We start from the raw sequence: 18,290 nt of genomic DNA, 5'->3' as shown, positions 1-18,290 counted from the left end.
ATTGCACGGGTGCATCCGGGTGGGGCAGAAACACTTACGTCAAAATGACTCCTGGTGCGACGAAATCAGTGAACGACGGATCGTTGGTACCGTAGATCGGAGCCTTGAACTGGATCGGAACATCGCCAAGCTTCGGATTGTTGTCGCACACTCGCAGCAGCTGCTGGGCAAACTCCCGATACGCGACCTGCAGGTCGCGGTTCAGCATGATGCCGATCTGCTGGTTGGACATGTCGAGCCACACGCGAATTTCCGACTGGTCCAGCGTCTCGTCGTCAGCATCGCGTCCTGTAAAAGCAAATCCCATTACAGTACAGTGCAGTACATCCTTCCACTCTTGACGCCCTTTTCGTCGAGACCTACCGAGAGCGATACGCGCCACAAGTGCATCCGTAAAGTTGTCCGTAAAGTACAGTGCGCCCCAAGCGTTGCCGTCCCGCACCGCACCGAGCGCCGAGTCCAGGTCCGAGTAGTATTCCTTCACGATCGTCGTGTTGAGGTGGCTCAGGTAGCGACAGGATAGGTTGGTAAAGCTGCACCCCGGATCGAACGCACAGTCCGCCCCGATGGTCGAGTTCATTTCACCGTTAACGATGGCCATTTTCAGGTTGGTAGGATCACGCCCGATCGCCAGACAGAACAGGATCACCTGCATGACGGGCAGGGCGAAGATGAACAGCATCACGCCCACGTTTCGCCACATGCGCAGGAAGTTCTTCACCAGCAGGGCACGGATCTTTCCCTTCGACGTAAACTTTGGTGGTTGGTGGGGAGAAGTTCCGGGATGAGAAAAAAAGATGGGGGAAAATACAAATAATTAACCAGTTTAGGTGATCGTTGCGGGTTCATGTACGACTTACGTTGGAACAACCCGAACATTCGGTGCAGTTATCGCACTCGACCGCTTGACTGATCGCACCGGGAGCAGATCCATTGAGTCCATTGATCTGCATGAGAAAGGAGAGATAGTTGGTTAATAAGTTACAGGATATCAGACATCCTACCACGAAGAAAGAGAGCAAGATAGAGTGAGTGTACTTACAGCAATGGTGGATCCGTTACTGTCACTGATGAGCACCTCCTTGCTCTGGTGGAAATTAAGTCCGACGACACCACTTTCCTGGCTGACGTAGACTGGGTTGTCCTTTTTGTTGCCGAATGCCAGTGCCGACAGTGATATGTTGTTGCTGTACGATAAGAAACATTCGATTGGGTTAATTTACTGCAAGATCTAACAAGCACACACTAATGGTTTACCTGATGTTCAGCTCAGCTGGTGCCACATTGGCTTGGCCCTGTTTGCGTGACAGCTTCAGGAAGACATCCTCCAGGCTGCTGCAGCGATACATCGACAGCAGGCAGCTCGGTGACTCTTCCGCCAGCAGTCGACCCGATCGCATCAGACCGATCTGAAAAAGAGAAGAAATTGAGATGGAAGAATTGATCGTCCACAACACAGTCTTAGTAACGAAGCCGTTGAGGTCAAAGATCGCCACTCCTTACCGTGTGTGCTTGTCGGGCTTCCTCGATGTAGTGCGTCGTAATGATGACGGTTTTCTGGCCGGCCTTGGTGATGTGTACCAGATGATTCCATATACTTTGTCTAAGTAGTGGATCCACACCGACGGTCGGTTCGTCGAGAATGAGCAGCTCCGGGTCGTGCATCAGGGCTACGGCGAACGATACACGACGCTGTTGGCCACCACTTTGGGGAGGAAAAGAATCGCACACAAACACGCAGACAGGTTAGATGACAGGGCCCTACTCTCATGCGCGCCACACTATGCGGGACTACCTACCTCAAATTCTTCACCAACCGAGACTCTGATGGCAGATCGAGAAAGTTGAGCAGAAACTGTAATCGCTCGACGATCTCGGACGTGTGCATGCCAAAGATCCAGCCGAAGTACATCATCGTTTCGCGGATCGAGAATTCACCGTACAGAGCAATCTCCTGCGGCATGTATCCTACGCGGGCTCCAGGGACACCGGATCCTTTGGATGAGGAGAGCAAGAATTGGTAAGTTGGGGAAAGTTCAGAATAAAACGACTCTTGCTGATACCACTTACCCTTCGTTCCCGGCTTTCCACCGAGGACCCATATTTCTCCTGAGTTTAGTCGCTTTCGTCCTACTATGCACGATAGAAGTGTCGTTTTACCGCAACCGGATGCTCCTAAAAGTCCATAACTGGATGGATTGGGAAGAAAAAGTTTGTGAAAAAGAAGAGGTTTAAAAAAGCGAAGCTTTTTTTTACAACGACACGTCAACGCTCGATTTGTTGATTAGTTAGATTCCACCGTCAACTGGTCCCGTCGTAAACCGGAGCTAATTGTTTGCATAAAGTGTCGTGCTAAAGCACCTTCAGGCACCAGTTTGGCACAAGAAGCACAACGCACATCACAGGCAGCTTAACAACAAGCACGCCAACTGATCGATGCACGAATACGAGCGCGTACCAAATGAGCGCGTTCTATTCCATACGCCCGCGATTCCATTCCGATCACGTGCCAACGATTTATGTGCGCCTTTGGACACCTCCAACTCCAACCCCACTGGAGGATATCCATTTGCGTTGGAGATGGCCTCCGTGCGACTGCTTAGGGCTACGAAATAAATAATCATTCTGGCCATCGTGGATGTGGAAGGTGGACTCTTCGCAAGCGCAATGGTGAACGGTGGAATCAGACACACATTCCCTGACGCTTCGAGTGTAATAAAGCGCGTTAGCCGTGAGGGTTGTGCAAATAAAAGTTGTGCCGCCGTTGTACCGATCCGGCCGAGATGTGCATCTAATGGACTTGCACTCGTCCCGAGATGGGGCGATGGGCGCGATCAAGCGACCAAACTCACCGGAAAGGAGCTCTGCTACAGCTTCTGGATGGCCATCAACCCTTCGGGCTGGACGGGCAAGAATGTGTCTTTGTCGTTGTCAGTTCGGGCCGCATTGAAATGTATTGTCTAGCGATGGAGTCGTTTGATATGGCCGACAAAGTTTGGCTTTGCCCGTGACTTATTGTTCTTTTCTTTTAATTGCACAAATGAAGCGGTCTTGCCATACATATTGCTTACTTATTGTTTGGTTATGTGTCTTCGGTGTTTTTTTATATCTCATGCTTACTTCGCGTTGCTGATAAGCTGTGCGAGTTAACCTGTCCCATATGGTGATGCGTCCTTGCCGTGACCTTCCCGACAATAACAACAACGACGAAAAAAGGGATCCCTTCAGCCACCTTGACATTTAAAGTTTCAAATAACTTTTTTTTGTATTTGAAACCCCTCAAACAGCTCCAACATGCTCAGCTTTACTGCTGAAACGTGTCTTCGGGTGCTCAGCTCATCGAACAATGCTCCGGAAGCTAGTTCCGTCCAAGGACGAGTGTGGTACGCAACGAATCTCGAGTGATTGTTGCCTGGTTTCAGGAGGCGGCGGGGCGCGTTCACATTACACATATGAGGAAACGGAAACACCCCGGGCCCTGAGTCGGATGATTCCACTCGAACGAATCGACGAAGACAATGTGTGTACATGTCATAAGTGAAATGAGCTCAAGCTTCATCATAAACGCCCGGGCGCACATGGCGTGAATGTGTGGCCGCCAAATTGTACCGCGGCAATTGTTATTAAATCATAAAACGGGCAGCGCAAAGAAGCAAGCACAAACAAAAGATATTCAAGTACATATTCCGTGTCCGATTGCTTTCCTGCTTTCAAGTTGCGAGGAGAAAAAAGGCTATGAGCATTCATTCTTTAGTAAACCTTTGAAGTGCATTAAAGAAGAGTCCATTTGCGATGTATTTTTTTATATCAAATAATCTAGATATTCACCTAGAATATGACAATGCTCCCATAACCCTTCAGCTGTGGTATAATTGGCCATGATTACAGCAATTACCTCTGCGAACAAACGATGATCATGCAATTGTCAAAGGGTCGCGCATTCCACGCGCATTAGGCACGGTGCATTTCATACTGCCTCACAATAGCGAGCGATGCTGGTGCATGTTGATGTAAATAGTTACTGTCAACGGCTGTGCCGGAACTGACCCTTGCACATTCGACCCGCCCGCGAAGGAATGGTGCTGCCACACGCTAGCAAGGACGCTCAGCAAGGTGTGTACGGGGAAAGTGTGCTTTAACAAACACAAATTCCTCTCCGCCCAACAACACCATTCACAAAAAAGGTTAATTCTCGGTCAACCGAAAGCCCGTCATACACGGTGATTGCGGCGCCGGCAAGTGCAAGTATAGACAACCTTTTTACATGGTTCGCTGGCTTTGAAGTGCGCCCCAAACGATGCACACCACATAAATTGAGAGTAAAATTGCTACCTTTCATTTGGGACGCCGGTGCGATAGTCGTAGCAATAGAGTGAAAAACGGGGAAGGTTACTGATGATTAGCAAAGCGCCGACACGATCCGTAATTACTTCCGTGCATAGTATGTGGAATGGGATGTGTCTGCTAAAGCAACAGATGTTTGGCACGATCGATCAAACACAATTTCTGCAAGTTGTATTTTTAATTTCTTCCCAACCTAAGCCAGGGGTTTTCCCACCATCCCACACGTGGAGCCACTCGGCGAGCAACTTGAACTGACCTTCAAGGTTAATCCGCAAAGGCAAACGAACTCGCACCCGTTTGGCAATTTCCACACACTGTACAAACGCTGTGCATCGGAATGCTCTTCACATCCGTGCCCGCTGGGAGAGGGCCGTATCGAATAATCAATGGGAGTGCGGGATGGGCGTGATTGATTTTTCTGTTACCGTGCCAAAAATAAGGCGCAAGTTGCCAAAACCGTAAACATTACATAAGGGAACGCGCCGTGCCCGTATCGAACGAAAAACGCACAAACCTAATGAGTTCAGAAGGGGGGCTTTTAATAAGAGAAACCGCGTTAAGACAATGTGGATGAGCGTATTGAACGAAGCTGGGCAAAAATAATTAACAAGATCAGCGTTGCAAAATTGTCCAACCAACCAGGAACCAGCGTTGAGCTAAAGCAATCTCAAGTCTGGTGTGTTGCAAACACAACCAAAAAAAGCATCATAACAATTTTGCGCATAACATGATCATGATGAGTCATCGGTACCACAAACAGGTTTCGGATGACGGAAGATGCACGCGAAACGTTTGCGCTTGCGATCATCATCCCCAAGCGGTCAACCGAAACGAGCAGCGTCTGTGTATGTTTGTTGTGATGTACGATGCACGCGGCCATTGTACGGGTGTACTTACATAGTTCCTTTGGCTACTGTCATGTTAAGATTCGATAGAACTTGATTTGGTTTCTTCTTGGTGCCGTACGATTTGAACGCATGCCGTACGGAGACGGCATTATGCTGTCTGCTCCACATCGTCCCTCCATCGTCGATCGTGGCCACGCTCGTCTCACTGCCGCTAAAGAGAGGAGAGAAAATAGGAAAACAGGGTTAGTTAATATTTTAATCACAAGTAGAAAAAATTGTTTAAAAATAGGCATTTAGGAAAAAATTAAGACAGCACAAAGCGGGTCAAATTGAACCAAACGGCACTGCAATATTGTTGCTGCAAACGTGTAAAGATCGTATAGATACAGGCAGCGATTCATTACTGGCTGAACGGTTCGTTCGCTTCGCCTGATTGTATTCGTTGCGCTTTGTAGTCGACTTGCTTGCAATCCAACCGCAACCACACTGCTGCTGCCAATTGTTGTGCACATTAGAGGGTGCTTTTTTCTACCCATTTTCCAACAATTCAAATACAGTGAGTGAAAAAAAACACACACACACAGATCGCGATTAGTGGCAAACCATCGCTGACTAATTGCAATTGCACATCTAGCCTTGATTCAGCTTGCCTGCAGCAGAGGGCGAGCGCTAGACGAGGCGCTCGAGCAGATCGGTCCACTTGCAGTGACGATCACACACTTTGATCCTTCCGATGAACTCCGTGCGGTGATACGTTTATATAACGGAGTGGAATTTTAACGACCTGCGGAGGAATGACGCATAGCCGCTGGAAAGTTTGGCCCGGATACAACTAGGTCTAGGATAGAGGTTTTCAGTGAGTCGCCGTCTGTTGGTGGTGAACGGAAAATCGGTTTGATAATTAACTGGGTTTGACCGGTTGCTCTTGTGCAGCTGTTTATTAGAGGCAGCGAAAGAGAGAGAGCGTTTTTTTGATGGTTAAACTGTGCTTCAATGTATCGCGTCTATCATCAGAGTCCCAAGTCGATCAATTCGGTGAGCTCCACGCGATAACACCAAACACCCGGTTCAAAAAGGCACGATGATAATGGCCTCGTTTGAGTTTGAGTAACCGCAACGGTTGACACAAATCAGTTGCCCCAACCCGGACAGCGCTCTGGCACACGGCGTGTCACACAAATTTTCCCATCCGTCCCGGCGATTCCGGGACTGGAAGGTCACATTATGCTAATGCCATGCGTAAGCCTCCCCCGTATCCCTCACACTGCTTATCGAACGTTTCGAAACAGCGGTGAACATCGGCTGCGCAATCGTCAACCATCAGCATGATCACCAACATCATCATCATCACGCACTGGTCAAACAGGCCAATCCCCTTTGTGGTCCTTCTATTTATGGCCGCATATGTGTGCGTGTGTCGTTTCGTGATCGACGATCCACTGCTCACCGAAATAAACACCGCGCAAAGTACTTCCGCCTTTCGCAGCGATCGCAGCCGCAGATCTTTGCCGGATGAATGAAAATAAAACAATTGAAAACAAAAAATGCCCCTTGCCCGAGCGAGCGCAGGGTGGTTGGGTACAGTTGCACACCTGGATGCAGCGCCGCCGCTTTCGTTTATGGAAGCTAGATTTTGCCCGCAAGCAGTGCGCGAGGCCAGAAGCTTTCGAAAACTCCGCGCGAGGGCTTTCCAACAGCATTCGGCGTGTACGGGGAGGCCAGCACGCAGCAGCCCAGCGGCTGGGTTGGTGAAAACCAGTTGCCGAGCGTTTGCAGTTGAACTTTCAAGGACACCGGAACGTTGGCCGCACGCTGAATCATCCTTGCAGGGTCTGCTCGGGTCCCGGGTGGACCCGACAAGTTTTTCCTTTGTGCTGCAGCATTGGCAACATTAAAGGGCTCTTAACGATCGGGTAAGGCGGAGAGTAAGGCCTAATAAAAAAGCAATAATCAAATGAGATACGATTTTTGCAAAATATTAAAATTCCAAAATTTAAAAGAATATTTCAGTTAAGTTTTGAACATTCCATCGCAGCTTTAACCCCGCATCACACAAGGCAAGCAAAACGATGACGCTTGGCGACGCTTTCGTCTTACGTCAGGTGGCTTCGAGTTCGATCGCTACGGTACGGATCATGCGCGCAGGTGTGCGTCTCCAGAACGAGGAAGTCACTTCGGTTCGAAGAAGATGGCCGTGAAGCAGGAAGCAGTACGAACAAAGGAGCCAACAAATACAAAAAAAGGTGACCATTTTTGTTTCACCATACGCACCACCGTTTGCCGCCATCTTGTCTGGGAAAGGGGTTTTTGTGTTGGCCTGCAACCCGTCGCTCTCCGGGGGCCGCTAAGCAGCGAACGCATTTGAGCGGTAATGATATTTAGACTTTGCGCCGTGTTGGGCGATATTTCTTTTGTGTTGGGTTGTCTGCACTTTTGTTCATTAAGATTCTGTTTAGTGCCCGGCAGACCGTAATATACATCATTACTTGCAAACGGACGGCAGACGCAGACGGTTCCAGCGGTACGAATATTCCACCTGTCACAATGTGATTGTGTTATTCCGAAACGGCCGACATATGTTATATGGGAACCGGGAAGCATTTTAAGACAGCTCGTTAAACGAAACATACTGTGACGTTCCATCGTCAGCAGCGGTCGTCCCATTATCACCCGCATGTCGTCTAAGTACAGTCGAAAGGGTGCTAACCTTGAAGATGGCCGCTTATAGTGCGTGGCCATCTACCTCTCTCGACGCCGAGTCACTCGCGAGCCAAGAGAAGGGACGAGAGAAGCAAAAAAAAAACCCGACGCAAAGTGGCGTGATGTGCGTACTTTGTGTCATGACCAATCCTCAATTGGTTTTGGTACTCTGCCCCTGGCGGGTGGACGCTAGAAATCTGAAACATTTATTTACCCTTATTACAGCACCGTCGCTGCTAATGCGCTCCACCGCTCCGAAGCGGGGTCACACATTTGCGTTTCGTTCCACCCAGTACCATGACCAGTACCATTACCCCTTTGGTCCCCTGGACTTCAATCCGCGGGGCGACCTTTCATGCTCTCCGCGCTGCGGTGCCTCGCCGCCCTGCGAACCGGTTTTCTAATCGAAACCGACCTCTGTACCTCGTGCACTTTACAGTGTGTACCACGCAAAGCCCCATCGCAGCCGCCTTGAAGCAACGCAGGGGACGCGGCAAGGGGCAACATTTGCCTCCTTCAAGCAAGAGACGCAACTGCCATGTGGTGGTGCGTACCTGAGCGGTTTTCGCTAAATGGTGGTTCGCATTTTGAATACCAGATTCGATGAAAGAGGAAAGATGGCTGCACGGTGTAAAATTCACCAGCACACGCACGCACGCACGCACGCATCACTGAATCGAAAATGGGTTCGAACGAGGTTTGGTGCGTCGCCAATCGTACGATCGCTACCGATCGCACCCATACACAGGCGCCTGGGCCCGTGCGTCCGCTTAAGGTGGACACTACCAAACGTCTATTGACGGCGCACACTAATGGCGTACGCGCCATCGCAAGGCTTTCTCTCACTCTAGCTCGCGGATGGCCGTTGTTGGATTGCCAACCGAGTGGGCCAACCCTCTGGGGTGGGGAGACAGTCTGGAGGGAAGATTAAACAGATGAAACAGCAACAAACAAACAAAAAAAAGACAGTTTGTACGACACGCACACACATTCACCCCGGTCCGGTGCAGCGGTGAACGAAACTGAATTGACCTTCGGAAATGTAGGCCGTCTCGTTTGTTGTATAACATCGCGATCGCGCACACACCAAGTCGGGCGCTGTTGTCGCTTGTGTATCGTTGTCGGCGGTTCGTCGCCGCCACGGCCGTTGCAGTCTTTTTCACGGGCCAGCGGTTGCGACTGCTGTTAAGGCAGGTTTGCCGGTATCCTCGAGAATATTTAAATCCTAGAGAGAATCCTAAAATCCACGTTTATCCTTCGTCACATAGGAAAGAAAATGTCGCAGATTTGGTATGCAAAGCAGGAAAGTATCACGCAGCTGTCAAGGGAATGATGGCAGTCTTCTATGTTGTTGTACGAAAAAATGTATTTTTTCCACTTTAAAGCCATCCAATGTGGTTTATGGCTTTAAACTTGATTTAAAAGATAATATCGTACACATTATATGGACCCTCTCCACGCCCAATTCACACATAAAATCGCATCAAAACAGCATCTCCTAAATATGAGCACAACACAACGCTTACTCGGAGGCATGCCGGTCCACTATCGGTGTCACCGGAATGTTTCTTGTGATCATTTTATTGCTGTGTTACAGGCAAGCTTACAATTTCAGCCCCCCGGCGGGCATATGTCGTAATGCGCACGCGAATAATCACCGGCACAGTAGCACAGCGGCGTTCGTTGCGCTCGTCGTTTCACTCCGACCATCTCTTAATGTGGCGCAATTAAGCCGAAGAAAGGTGAAAAAGCACGATGCCTCCGATGGCACCGAAACTGCGGCCACTGGTGGGTGAGCGGCACGGTTTGGAGAAAAACACTACACAAAACAATTACAACCCAAGCTCGGAACGATACAACCCGCGGTGGCTCCGTGCTGTCATGGGGAGAAGGTGGAAGGCGGATAGGCTAGCGAGCCGTTGTAAAACATTGACTAAAACGATCGCATTAGCCATCGCTGAATGGTTGATGATGGCTCAATTACACAATTGCTTTGATCGTGCTGCCCCACCTGGTTGGCCGCCCGGGTCGCCACCGTCAGCGAGCGAGTCCACAATCAATCTTTGTTGATCGGTTTGTGGTTTCGTTTCTATAGCACCGGTACGACGGGAAAGCGGAGGTGAGGGGGTGATTCAAAATAAAAAAACAGCTCTGTTTTACAAATTGCGTTTTATCATTGCGGATTGCTTCTGATGGCCAAAACAATATGTTAACATTAATGAAGAATATGTATAAAAGCGTCAACAGTAAAAAAATGCGAACAATTTTTGCGTAAATAATAGTTATAAAAATAAAGACGGTTTTGCTTGCAAAAACTTATGTAACAAAGAAAAATATCTAGAGTTTTTTTTAAATAATAACATTCATAATTACTGTTTGCATTAAACCCTACAAAACAGATATCGTTTACTGAAATTTTCTCTGCTTCGCTAAGCAGACGGAAAGCGTTCTGTTTCAAATACACAGAAAGGGTTATAGGGGCCATGGGACGATGTTGAAGCAGATGTTAATGCAAAACCTATTTAAAATAGATATTTTGCAGTCAATTAGTGTGTTGAAACCAGAGGTAAATTAAGCAGGAAACAATCATGAATGATAAATCAATGCATGATTGGTATAAACATATATTGGTATAAATGGGAGTATAAACAGTGTTTGTATAAAATATTTATCTTTTCCCACTACAAATTTGAGTTCAAAGTACAACAGATGTTGAATGCAACTGTTATTTCTGGTTACCTAAAGACATTCCCATATTTTATTTTTACTATTTATCCGGTGTTTTTGAATATGGGAAATAACAGAACATAGTTGTTGAGAAACACTGTGTACATTAATACAATTTGCATCTTTTCGTCTTCTTTTAAACCATTGGCATAACACTTAATAAAAAAAAATCCAAATAGCTTCAGCCTTCAGTTACAAATGTGAAATCCACCACTTAACATCGTACCAAGTCTAAATTAAAAACTAGTGTGGGTTACATTTTTCACACATCCCGTATAAACTTTCCTGCTTGTGGTGATTTCAACAGTCCCAGACAACGAACCCCCGTTTGCGGTAAAGGTAGTAGACATTCCCATCTTTATAAAATGTGAATAATACATAGCAAACATTTCACTTAAAAAAGTAACTATAGCCTAATGCCAATTTTAGCTTGTACAAAATAAAACAAATCAGAATGCATGTATTTTAGGTGTTTCGTACACCTCTCAAGCAGTTGTCATTTGTGTTTATGTTAATGTTATTTTGATGTTGAAAAACAAGTTTTCGTTCAGTTTGACCAATGTTAATTTTACTAAACATCAGGCACTTTCGCCATTCTCTTTCGTTTCAGTTTTTATATCACAAATGCTAACACGTTTTTTTACGAATGAAATTTGTTTAATAGTTGTTCGAATCATATGCATTAATCCAACTGTCATGTACCGTTATAATGCGTTTCATCTCATTTTCATATTCAACAGGCCTCATTTGACACACACTTCCAAAAGAAGGCAGATAAAAAATGTATTTTTGCAAACGAATCTTCAGAGACACTCTCATCCAACTACAAACATATTTATTGGAAGTTAAACCACTTTCATTGCTAAAAATTATTCCATTGAGCGTGAGTAATATTTCTTGAGCTTAATGTTTGCTAATTATAGGATTGTTTGACACTTTCAAACAGTTAAGGATCCTTTTACTTTGTTATTTCAATTTCCGTATTTATCATACAGTAGAATGAACCTATTTTTTGTCTTTATGAAAAAGTACTATTGGTACTAAACCAACTGTTTTACAACAATAATCTCCAATTCCTCTGTTTTTCCAATCGATTGTAAAACCTATCTATTTAAAAAGCGATTCAGTTGTTCAGCCTCCGCCTGCCCAGTGAACTCTTTTACGTGACACCAATCACTTTACTGGCGAGATAGTGTTTTTTAGACAAACACATACAATAGGTGTATGATTGCTTCCGGTCTACTTACGTTATCAACATTTTATCATGTATTTCTGTGCGTCCGTTTGGTCGAGCGGGGTGTACACCGGTGGCGTAACAGTCGGCGACGGCGGCAACGGCGGTTTTCGGTTGTTTGTGAGCGCACTTCCGTTGTCGGTTTGGCTGCTAATTGACGGGTTTGCCAGCACTTTTGGGGCACTGTTTTCGGCCGGGGGAAAGTGGTTTTCCCCACAGAAAAAAGGAAAAGCGGCTACACACTACGGCTGTTCCACAGCGGCGGTAGATTGTAATGTCCGGTTTTCCGACACAGTGGCCACTGGTGGCAGGCCGCGTCCACGGAACAGTCCTGGACAGTTTGCTTGCTTGCTTTTGTTAAGAACTGAACTGCACTTTATCCACAGAAACACTGCGCTGACCACGACGTTGCCGGATGATGAATTTAACCGAAATAAAACGGGGTGAAAACTTTTATCGAAACACGACTACATTGACTGCAAGGGAAAGGCAAAGGTTAATCACGCGTGGCTCACGGAAGCAGAACGTTTGCACAGCTTCGTTTCAGTTTTGGCACAACTTCCGCGGCGAGTTCTAGCACCGAACTGAACTGAAAGTCGGGACGCACACACAACAGACACCGACCGATTGGGGGGGGAGGGGGGGGGAGGGGGGTCGTGTTGGAGGGGGGAGAGCATTGGCACTGTGCAAACTCGACTCCCACCAGCACAGGGACACGGAATCGGCAGCCGGCACTAGGATGATGACGTTGAAAAAAGACAGCGCCGGCGCGGAACAACGCGGGAAATGGTGGAGAGGGTTGATGCTAAAGGCATTAGCATCTTCCGAGCGCCGTAGATCTCAATCGCAAACCGGTAGTGGGCAGTGAGAAAGTGAGTAGCTCATCCCCCGCCAACGCTCGGTTCTCGGAGCAGTTCCGCATCGTTCTGCCCCATTCCCGACGCGAAGCGCGTAATTTCCCACCCGCAAACAGGGGGGCAGGAGGGGCTAGAAGATGGAAGACGACACGGCGTTCTGTGGTTTTTGTGGTTTGGTCGGTGCTTCCGATCGCGATGCGCCCGAGATGGCGGTAAAAAGTTTCATAAACCCCGCCCGTGCAGCACACCACAACCCCTTGCGGCAAACGCTGTGGCGCGGGGACGTGTAGTAAACAAGCGAACGATCTTACACTCCTCGCTCGCGGGTTACGACACTGCACGCGATCGCGCACCTAACACCTCCCACCCCCCAAACAGTTGGAGCGGCTGAGCTTCGAGCTTTCGAGTGGCGAGCCTGGATGGATGGAGCAGCAGCAGTTCAATTTGCTGCATTCCGCTAATGCTTCAGCGCACGGGCAGCAAACATCGATTTCAACATTTTGCATCCCACTGCACCGACCGACCCGCCAAGCGCCGACCCTCCAGCGTGCATAGCTGCACACATGCACACACATTCGAGGCGATTGTGGTTGGTGCGGATTCGTTTCGGACCAGAATTAAGCAACCCCCGGTCCGACTGGTTTTCCGACGCGAAAAACATTCAAGCCAAAGTGGTGCTCGCATGAAGAGGACATGGCATGTGTGTGTGATTGTGTGCACACGCACACAACTCTACCAATTTGCACAGCAACACACACACACAGCTCAAACCAATCACACGAAGGACTTCTTGTATAACCACACTTGTGCTAATGGCAGCCGTACACGGTGGAGGCCTTTGGCTCGCTTGCAATGGATCGTTCTACCACACAGCCAGCCACACAGTTCATGGCTCTCGTTACGTCGCTGAAGTGGTGAGGTGGTGTGTACACGGGGCACGGGGGACCGCGAGCAAAACAAATTAACCAACATCGACGCTGTTGCCAAACCGCCAAGAACCGAACGGCGTACCAAGAACGGTTCGACGGCCCCCAGCGCGACTCGCGGTCGCGGTTTCGGTTCTTCACTGGAAAGCGGGAGGGGGGGAGCAAATAGATACACACAAACACTCAAATTGAGAAGGGCTGATTGAGGGAGGGGTGGAGAGCATTATTGTGTGCACCGTTAGCTACAAACCCTCCGTCAAGCCGTCAGCGATCGGTCGGCTACTGTGGCAGTTGGATGAGATTGCAACATTTCGGTGGTTGTTGGTGTGTTTGAATGTTGTTTGTATTGTTTTGTTTAATTTTTCATTTTTTTGTTTTCGATTTCTTGCTCGAATCTCATCAACTTCTCGGTGATCACCGTTTTTGCCAGACCGCTCAAACAAATGTATACAATTGAGGCCACTCTACTGTGTTTGGGCAAGAGCAAAAATTCGAATGCTCTGAGGCGCAAGAACACTTTGCAAACGAGAGAAAACCACTTACAGTTTTAAGTTCTCTCTTCAAGTTGGTCGAAAATTTTAAGAAACAGGCGTGTAAAATGCCTAAATGATCATACAACAAAATGAATAAGTAATTTGATCCAGTAGCAGCAGCAGCCCGACCGCGTGGCTTACCCGGCCAGCAACAGAAACACACGCACGCTGTCAGATGCCACACGGCCCGATCGCTCACAAATATTCACACATGAGCTATTCAACATTCAAACAGAAGAAAAAAGCATGCAAATATTCAGCAAATCTTGTATCGGCGTGTGATCTAATATTCGCCGTCCCGCCAACGGAAAAGATTTGCTTTATGCAAATGGGACACATTTTATGTTGCTCACAATTTCGCATATCGCATTTGTGTGTGTGTGTGCAAAAGCAAGCCAGAAACCTGTTCCGCACCGTGATACCGGAGATCGGCCAATTTGGATGTGATTCCTCCCCGCGCTGTTTTTTTTTCTTCTGCGTCGCAACGCAGCCAAGACGAGCCTTCGACTAGAGGGTCGAATGTGAGCTTTCGGTCGAACTTCGGTCGCACACGGTCGCGGTAGGAAATAAAACAGGATCTACCCGTCCCCAGCTGGACTGGACGACAGGAGATTGTACTTTTCAGGGGGATGTGGTCAGGCTGGCTAAATTTATGCAGCAATTCGATCTGGTGGGCGAAGCGGAAGTCAAACTGCGCGGCAGGTGTCGCGAGCAGACCAGCAGAAAAGGTTTCATATCTTGCCAAAAAAGAGGGAAGAGAAAATGTTAATTAAAGAGCCAAGTTTTAAGGGTGAAATGATGGCAAGCTCTGTCCAGACAGATAAAAAGGAAGCTTTTAGCATGATTTGCTCCCTCCTCGGAAAGCATGCGTAAGTGCGCAAATTCTTCTCCCAGATCCTTTCCAATCGAACACGGAAGCACGGACTGGCCTTGCCGCCTTGTTAGCGCTCCGACGGACTTTGCTTTGGGATTTTGCTAATGCAGGTATCAATCAGTAAGGCGGTGGGCGCATTTGCATGCCTAATGCAGGCAGGACGGCTAATGACCATAATGAGCGTAGTGCGTCTTTGTTTACCCCCTACGTACGATGCACGACGGCGTTGCGCATGTTTGCAAATTTGCCTTAAAATATTTCTCCCATTTTTTCGTCCCCGCTCATTACTTCGCCATAATGGGCGGGAGCGGCTAGCAGGAAGCGGATGCCTATTGGGATTGAGAAGATGAGCAACCAATTTGCCCGGTTCTCACACTCGATTCTGCCAATCGAACGGCTCAATTCCGGAACACGGTTCCGAATGCGGATAAGAATTTCACGTCCGACGCCCGTTCGATAAAAAAAAGCACAGCACAAAACAATGATGCCGTACGCGTGAAGCGCAGTGATTAGCCACGCAACCGGAAAACACAGACCACCGCCCCCGTGTGTTGTGATTACACTCGGTGTGCTCGGTGTGTCTTCGGTGCAATCGCTTAGAACAAATCGGGGCGCTGTTGCTGCTGCGTTCGATTGCAATCCCGCGCGCACGCAACACGCAAGCCAACACAGTGGGCGCACGCACGTGCGCGGGGGTTTGGGTTTTCCCATCATTTCCATGCGGTTTCACATTTCCATCGCATCATTTCGAGGCCAAGCGGTTACGGGCGTTGTGTGCTGTTTTCGGTGTGTATGTGTGAGTGTGTATGCACCATTGGATAGAAACCGCTCGGACGGCGACGAGTTCACTTTGACGTTAAAGGTGTTTGACAGAGGGACAGTCATAGACGCGGTGGACACATGCCGGATGCCTGCTCATCGTGTCTCTGCCGCTCGAGTGTGAGGTGCAAAAAGAAGCAAGAAAAACACACCTTCAACAAACCAAAAGCATAATAAAACACGGCGCGGCCGAGGGAGCTCGCGGGCGCGCACATGCACAAGGCGGTGGCAAGGTTTCTTTCGCGGTACGGCGACCGAAGTTGTGCAATGGTCAGCAGTTCCCGACCGAGGGAAGAGTGCAAAAACAGCACAAATGTGTTTGCCACTGTCACCAGCAACAGCTGGGATGGGCATCCGTGTGTGTGTGTGTGTGTGTGTGTGTGTGTGTGTGTGTGTGTGTGTGTGTGTGTGTGTGTGTGTGTGTGGCTCCGACTGCTTGCGAGCAGGAGAAGTCGCAGAAGCGCGAAACCCGGCTGAGCCTAAACTTGGGCCTCTTTGGACGCGTGTTCTGCAGCGGTCGCTCCAGCACGTCCAGATGGTGTCCTACATTCCTCAGCTGGGTGGGATTATGCAAAATCTTTGGACGGTAGCAACAGGCAACAGGTCGCCGAAAAGCTCGCCCAACCTTCGGCGGCCATATGGGCGGCTGCTTAGCAAAGATCAACTTGCACAGGGAGGGATAGAGAGAGAGAGCAAGATCCAGTGGAAAACCTCAGCCATCGTCACAGTCTTGCGCAGTCTTGGCCGTGCAGGTTGCCGCACACCACCGAAGTGTGTATGAGTGTGTGGTTGCGATTATTATTATTATGCACGATATGTTGTCTCGCGCAGTCCGCAATTGGAACGCAATACTGTGCGGTAGCCGCACCAGCACTGCACACACACACTCGTATGCACGCACGGCCCCTTTTGGGTGGGGAGTGTGTGGTGTGAAAAGTCGTGAACGAAAAAGAGGGCCAGCGAGGGAGGGAGGAGGGCAAACAGCGATTATCCAATTCGATTTGAAATCGTACTTATCTAATTCTGCCATTTTTGCGCACACGGATCGTTTCGGTTGCGGTTTCGCTCACGCACATCAGGCGCCTATTTGTATAAGTGTGTGAGTGTGTGTGTGTGTGTGTGTGTGTGTGTGTGTGTGTGTGTGTGTGTGTTGTGTGTGGTGTGTGTGTTGTGTGTGTGTGTGTGTGTGTGTGTGTGGTGTGTGTGTGTGTGTGTGTGTGTGGTGTGTGTGTGTGTGTGTGTGTGTGTGTGTGTGGTGTGTGTGTGGTGTGTGTGTGTGTGTGTGTGTGTGTGTGTGTGTGTGTGTGTGTGTGTGTGGTGTGTGTGTCTACACGGCTGCAGCACTCTCATTCTGCGAGACAACTGCTTGCCGAAGAGCTTAAGAAATGTCCCTCCACATGTGTTGTGCTCTGCAGCAACAACAACAACAACAACAACAACAACCAGCCAGTATGCATTGTGCACGTCAATCTGTGTGTATTGCGCGGCACCGAACCCGCTGCCACCGCCGCCGCCTGCTGCTGGCGCAACTGGTTTGGCCACCCTCTCCATTTCAACCCCCTCTCTCTCTCTCTCTCTCTCTCTCTCTTCGCCTGCTACTGCGTGCGAATCATTGACGGGGTTGCGGCGCTCGAAAGCCACCACCAGCTTGTGTGTGTGAGCGCACACAAGAAAAACCCCCATCCGTGAAGGCCTTTGGCTGGTCGCAGCAGCCTTCTTCTTCCCCACCCTACCCACGTGCCCCGTGCGCAGTAGTGAAACTTTCGATTTCTGGCACGGCATACACACGGGCGCACGGGGGAGGGGGAAGGGTGAGTTCGCTTACGGTTCGCTTCTTTTTCTTCGCTAGCCAGCCACCAGCAAAGAACTTGAACGAGTCCGCGCGGCCCAAAGCTCACCGCGCACGGTATGGTGAGTTTTCAGGTGGCTGAAAGTGAATTACCTTCAACGTGGTGAGTGAGGAGAACCTCCCCTTAGCCTCCCCTCCCCTCCCCAAGAGACCTCATGCACTTGTCGCTGAGGCCCAAAACCGAGCCGATACAGAACTGCATCGGCTACATAACGGTAAAACTGCAATTGCACACCATCGCCGGGGGGGGGGGGTTGGCTTGGAATTTGGAGAAGAGCCTTCGCCTCGGACAAAGAAAACTATGCGCGAGAGGTTGCCTGTGCGAGCGTGTGTGCGTGTGTGATGGCGAATCCTTGCAAAAACGGTACACTTGTGGGGGGAGTTTGAAAGTGTTTCAAAACATAAACACACTTAGAAGCACACAGACACACGCACGCACTCGGTTACGAACACGTTGCTCAGGGACACAGGTGGGTTTGCTGCGCTGTGCTGTGTACCAAAAAGCAAAAGCAAAACCAAAAAAAAGCGCCAGCCCACCGCTATTAGAAGGCTCGGTGGTGTCCGCTGGTTGGCATTGAC

The 18,290-nt window shown here is 48.9% G+C and overlaps 1 protein-coding gene across 3 annotated transcripts in view; it reads right to left on the bottom strand.

Annotated features, from left to right (window-relative positions):
• LOC121589482 (ABC transporter G family member 23) overlaps positions 1 to 18,290 on the bottom strand; it is a 44,922-nt gene that overhangs the window by 2,934 nt on the left and 23,698 nt on the right. Inside the window, exons 2-11 of one of the 3 annotated variants that reach the window (XM_041908426.1) lie at positions 11,867 to 12,329; positions 5,242 to 5,403; positions 2,071 to 2,189; positions 1,800 to 1,995; positions 1,504 to 1,705; positions 1,258 to 1,409; positions 1,043 to 1,187; positions 861 to 947; positions 364 to 754; positions 39 to 288 (exon numbers count right to left, since the gene is read on the bottom strand). In XM_041908426.1, coding sequence (XP_041764360.1) covers positions 39 to 288; positions 364 to 754; positions 861 to 947; positions 1,043 to 1,187; positions 1,258 to 1,409; positions 1,504 to 1,705; positions 1,800 to 1,995; positions 2,071 to 2,189; positions 5,242 to 5,403; positions 11,867 to 11,877 — 1,715 coding nt within the window. In that variant the 5' untranslated portion in view covers positions 11,878 to 12,329. The remainder of the gene's footprint in view (positions 1 to 38; positions 289 to 363; positions 755 to 860; positions 948 to 1,042; positions 1,188 to 1,257; positions 1,410 to 1,503; positions 1,706 to 1,799; positions 1,996 to 2,070; positions 2,190 to 5,241; positions 5,404 to 11,866; positions 12,330 to 18,290) is intronic. The other 2 variants (XM_041908427.1, XM_041908425.1) reach the window with 2 other exon arrangements.

Source organism: Anopheles merus, chromosome 2R (genome assembly GCF_017562075.2).
Source record: "Anopheles merus strain MAF chromosome 2R, AmerM5.1, whole genome shotgun sequence".
Classification (NCBI taxonomy): Eukaryota; Metazoa; Arthropoda; class Insecta; order Diptera; family Culicidae; genus Anopheles; species Anopheles merus.
Note: the sequence above shows the minus strand (reverse complement) of the source record. Positions and strands in the feature narration are given on the sequence as shown.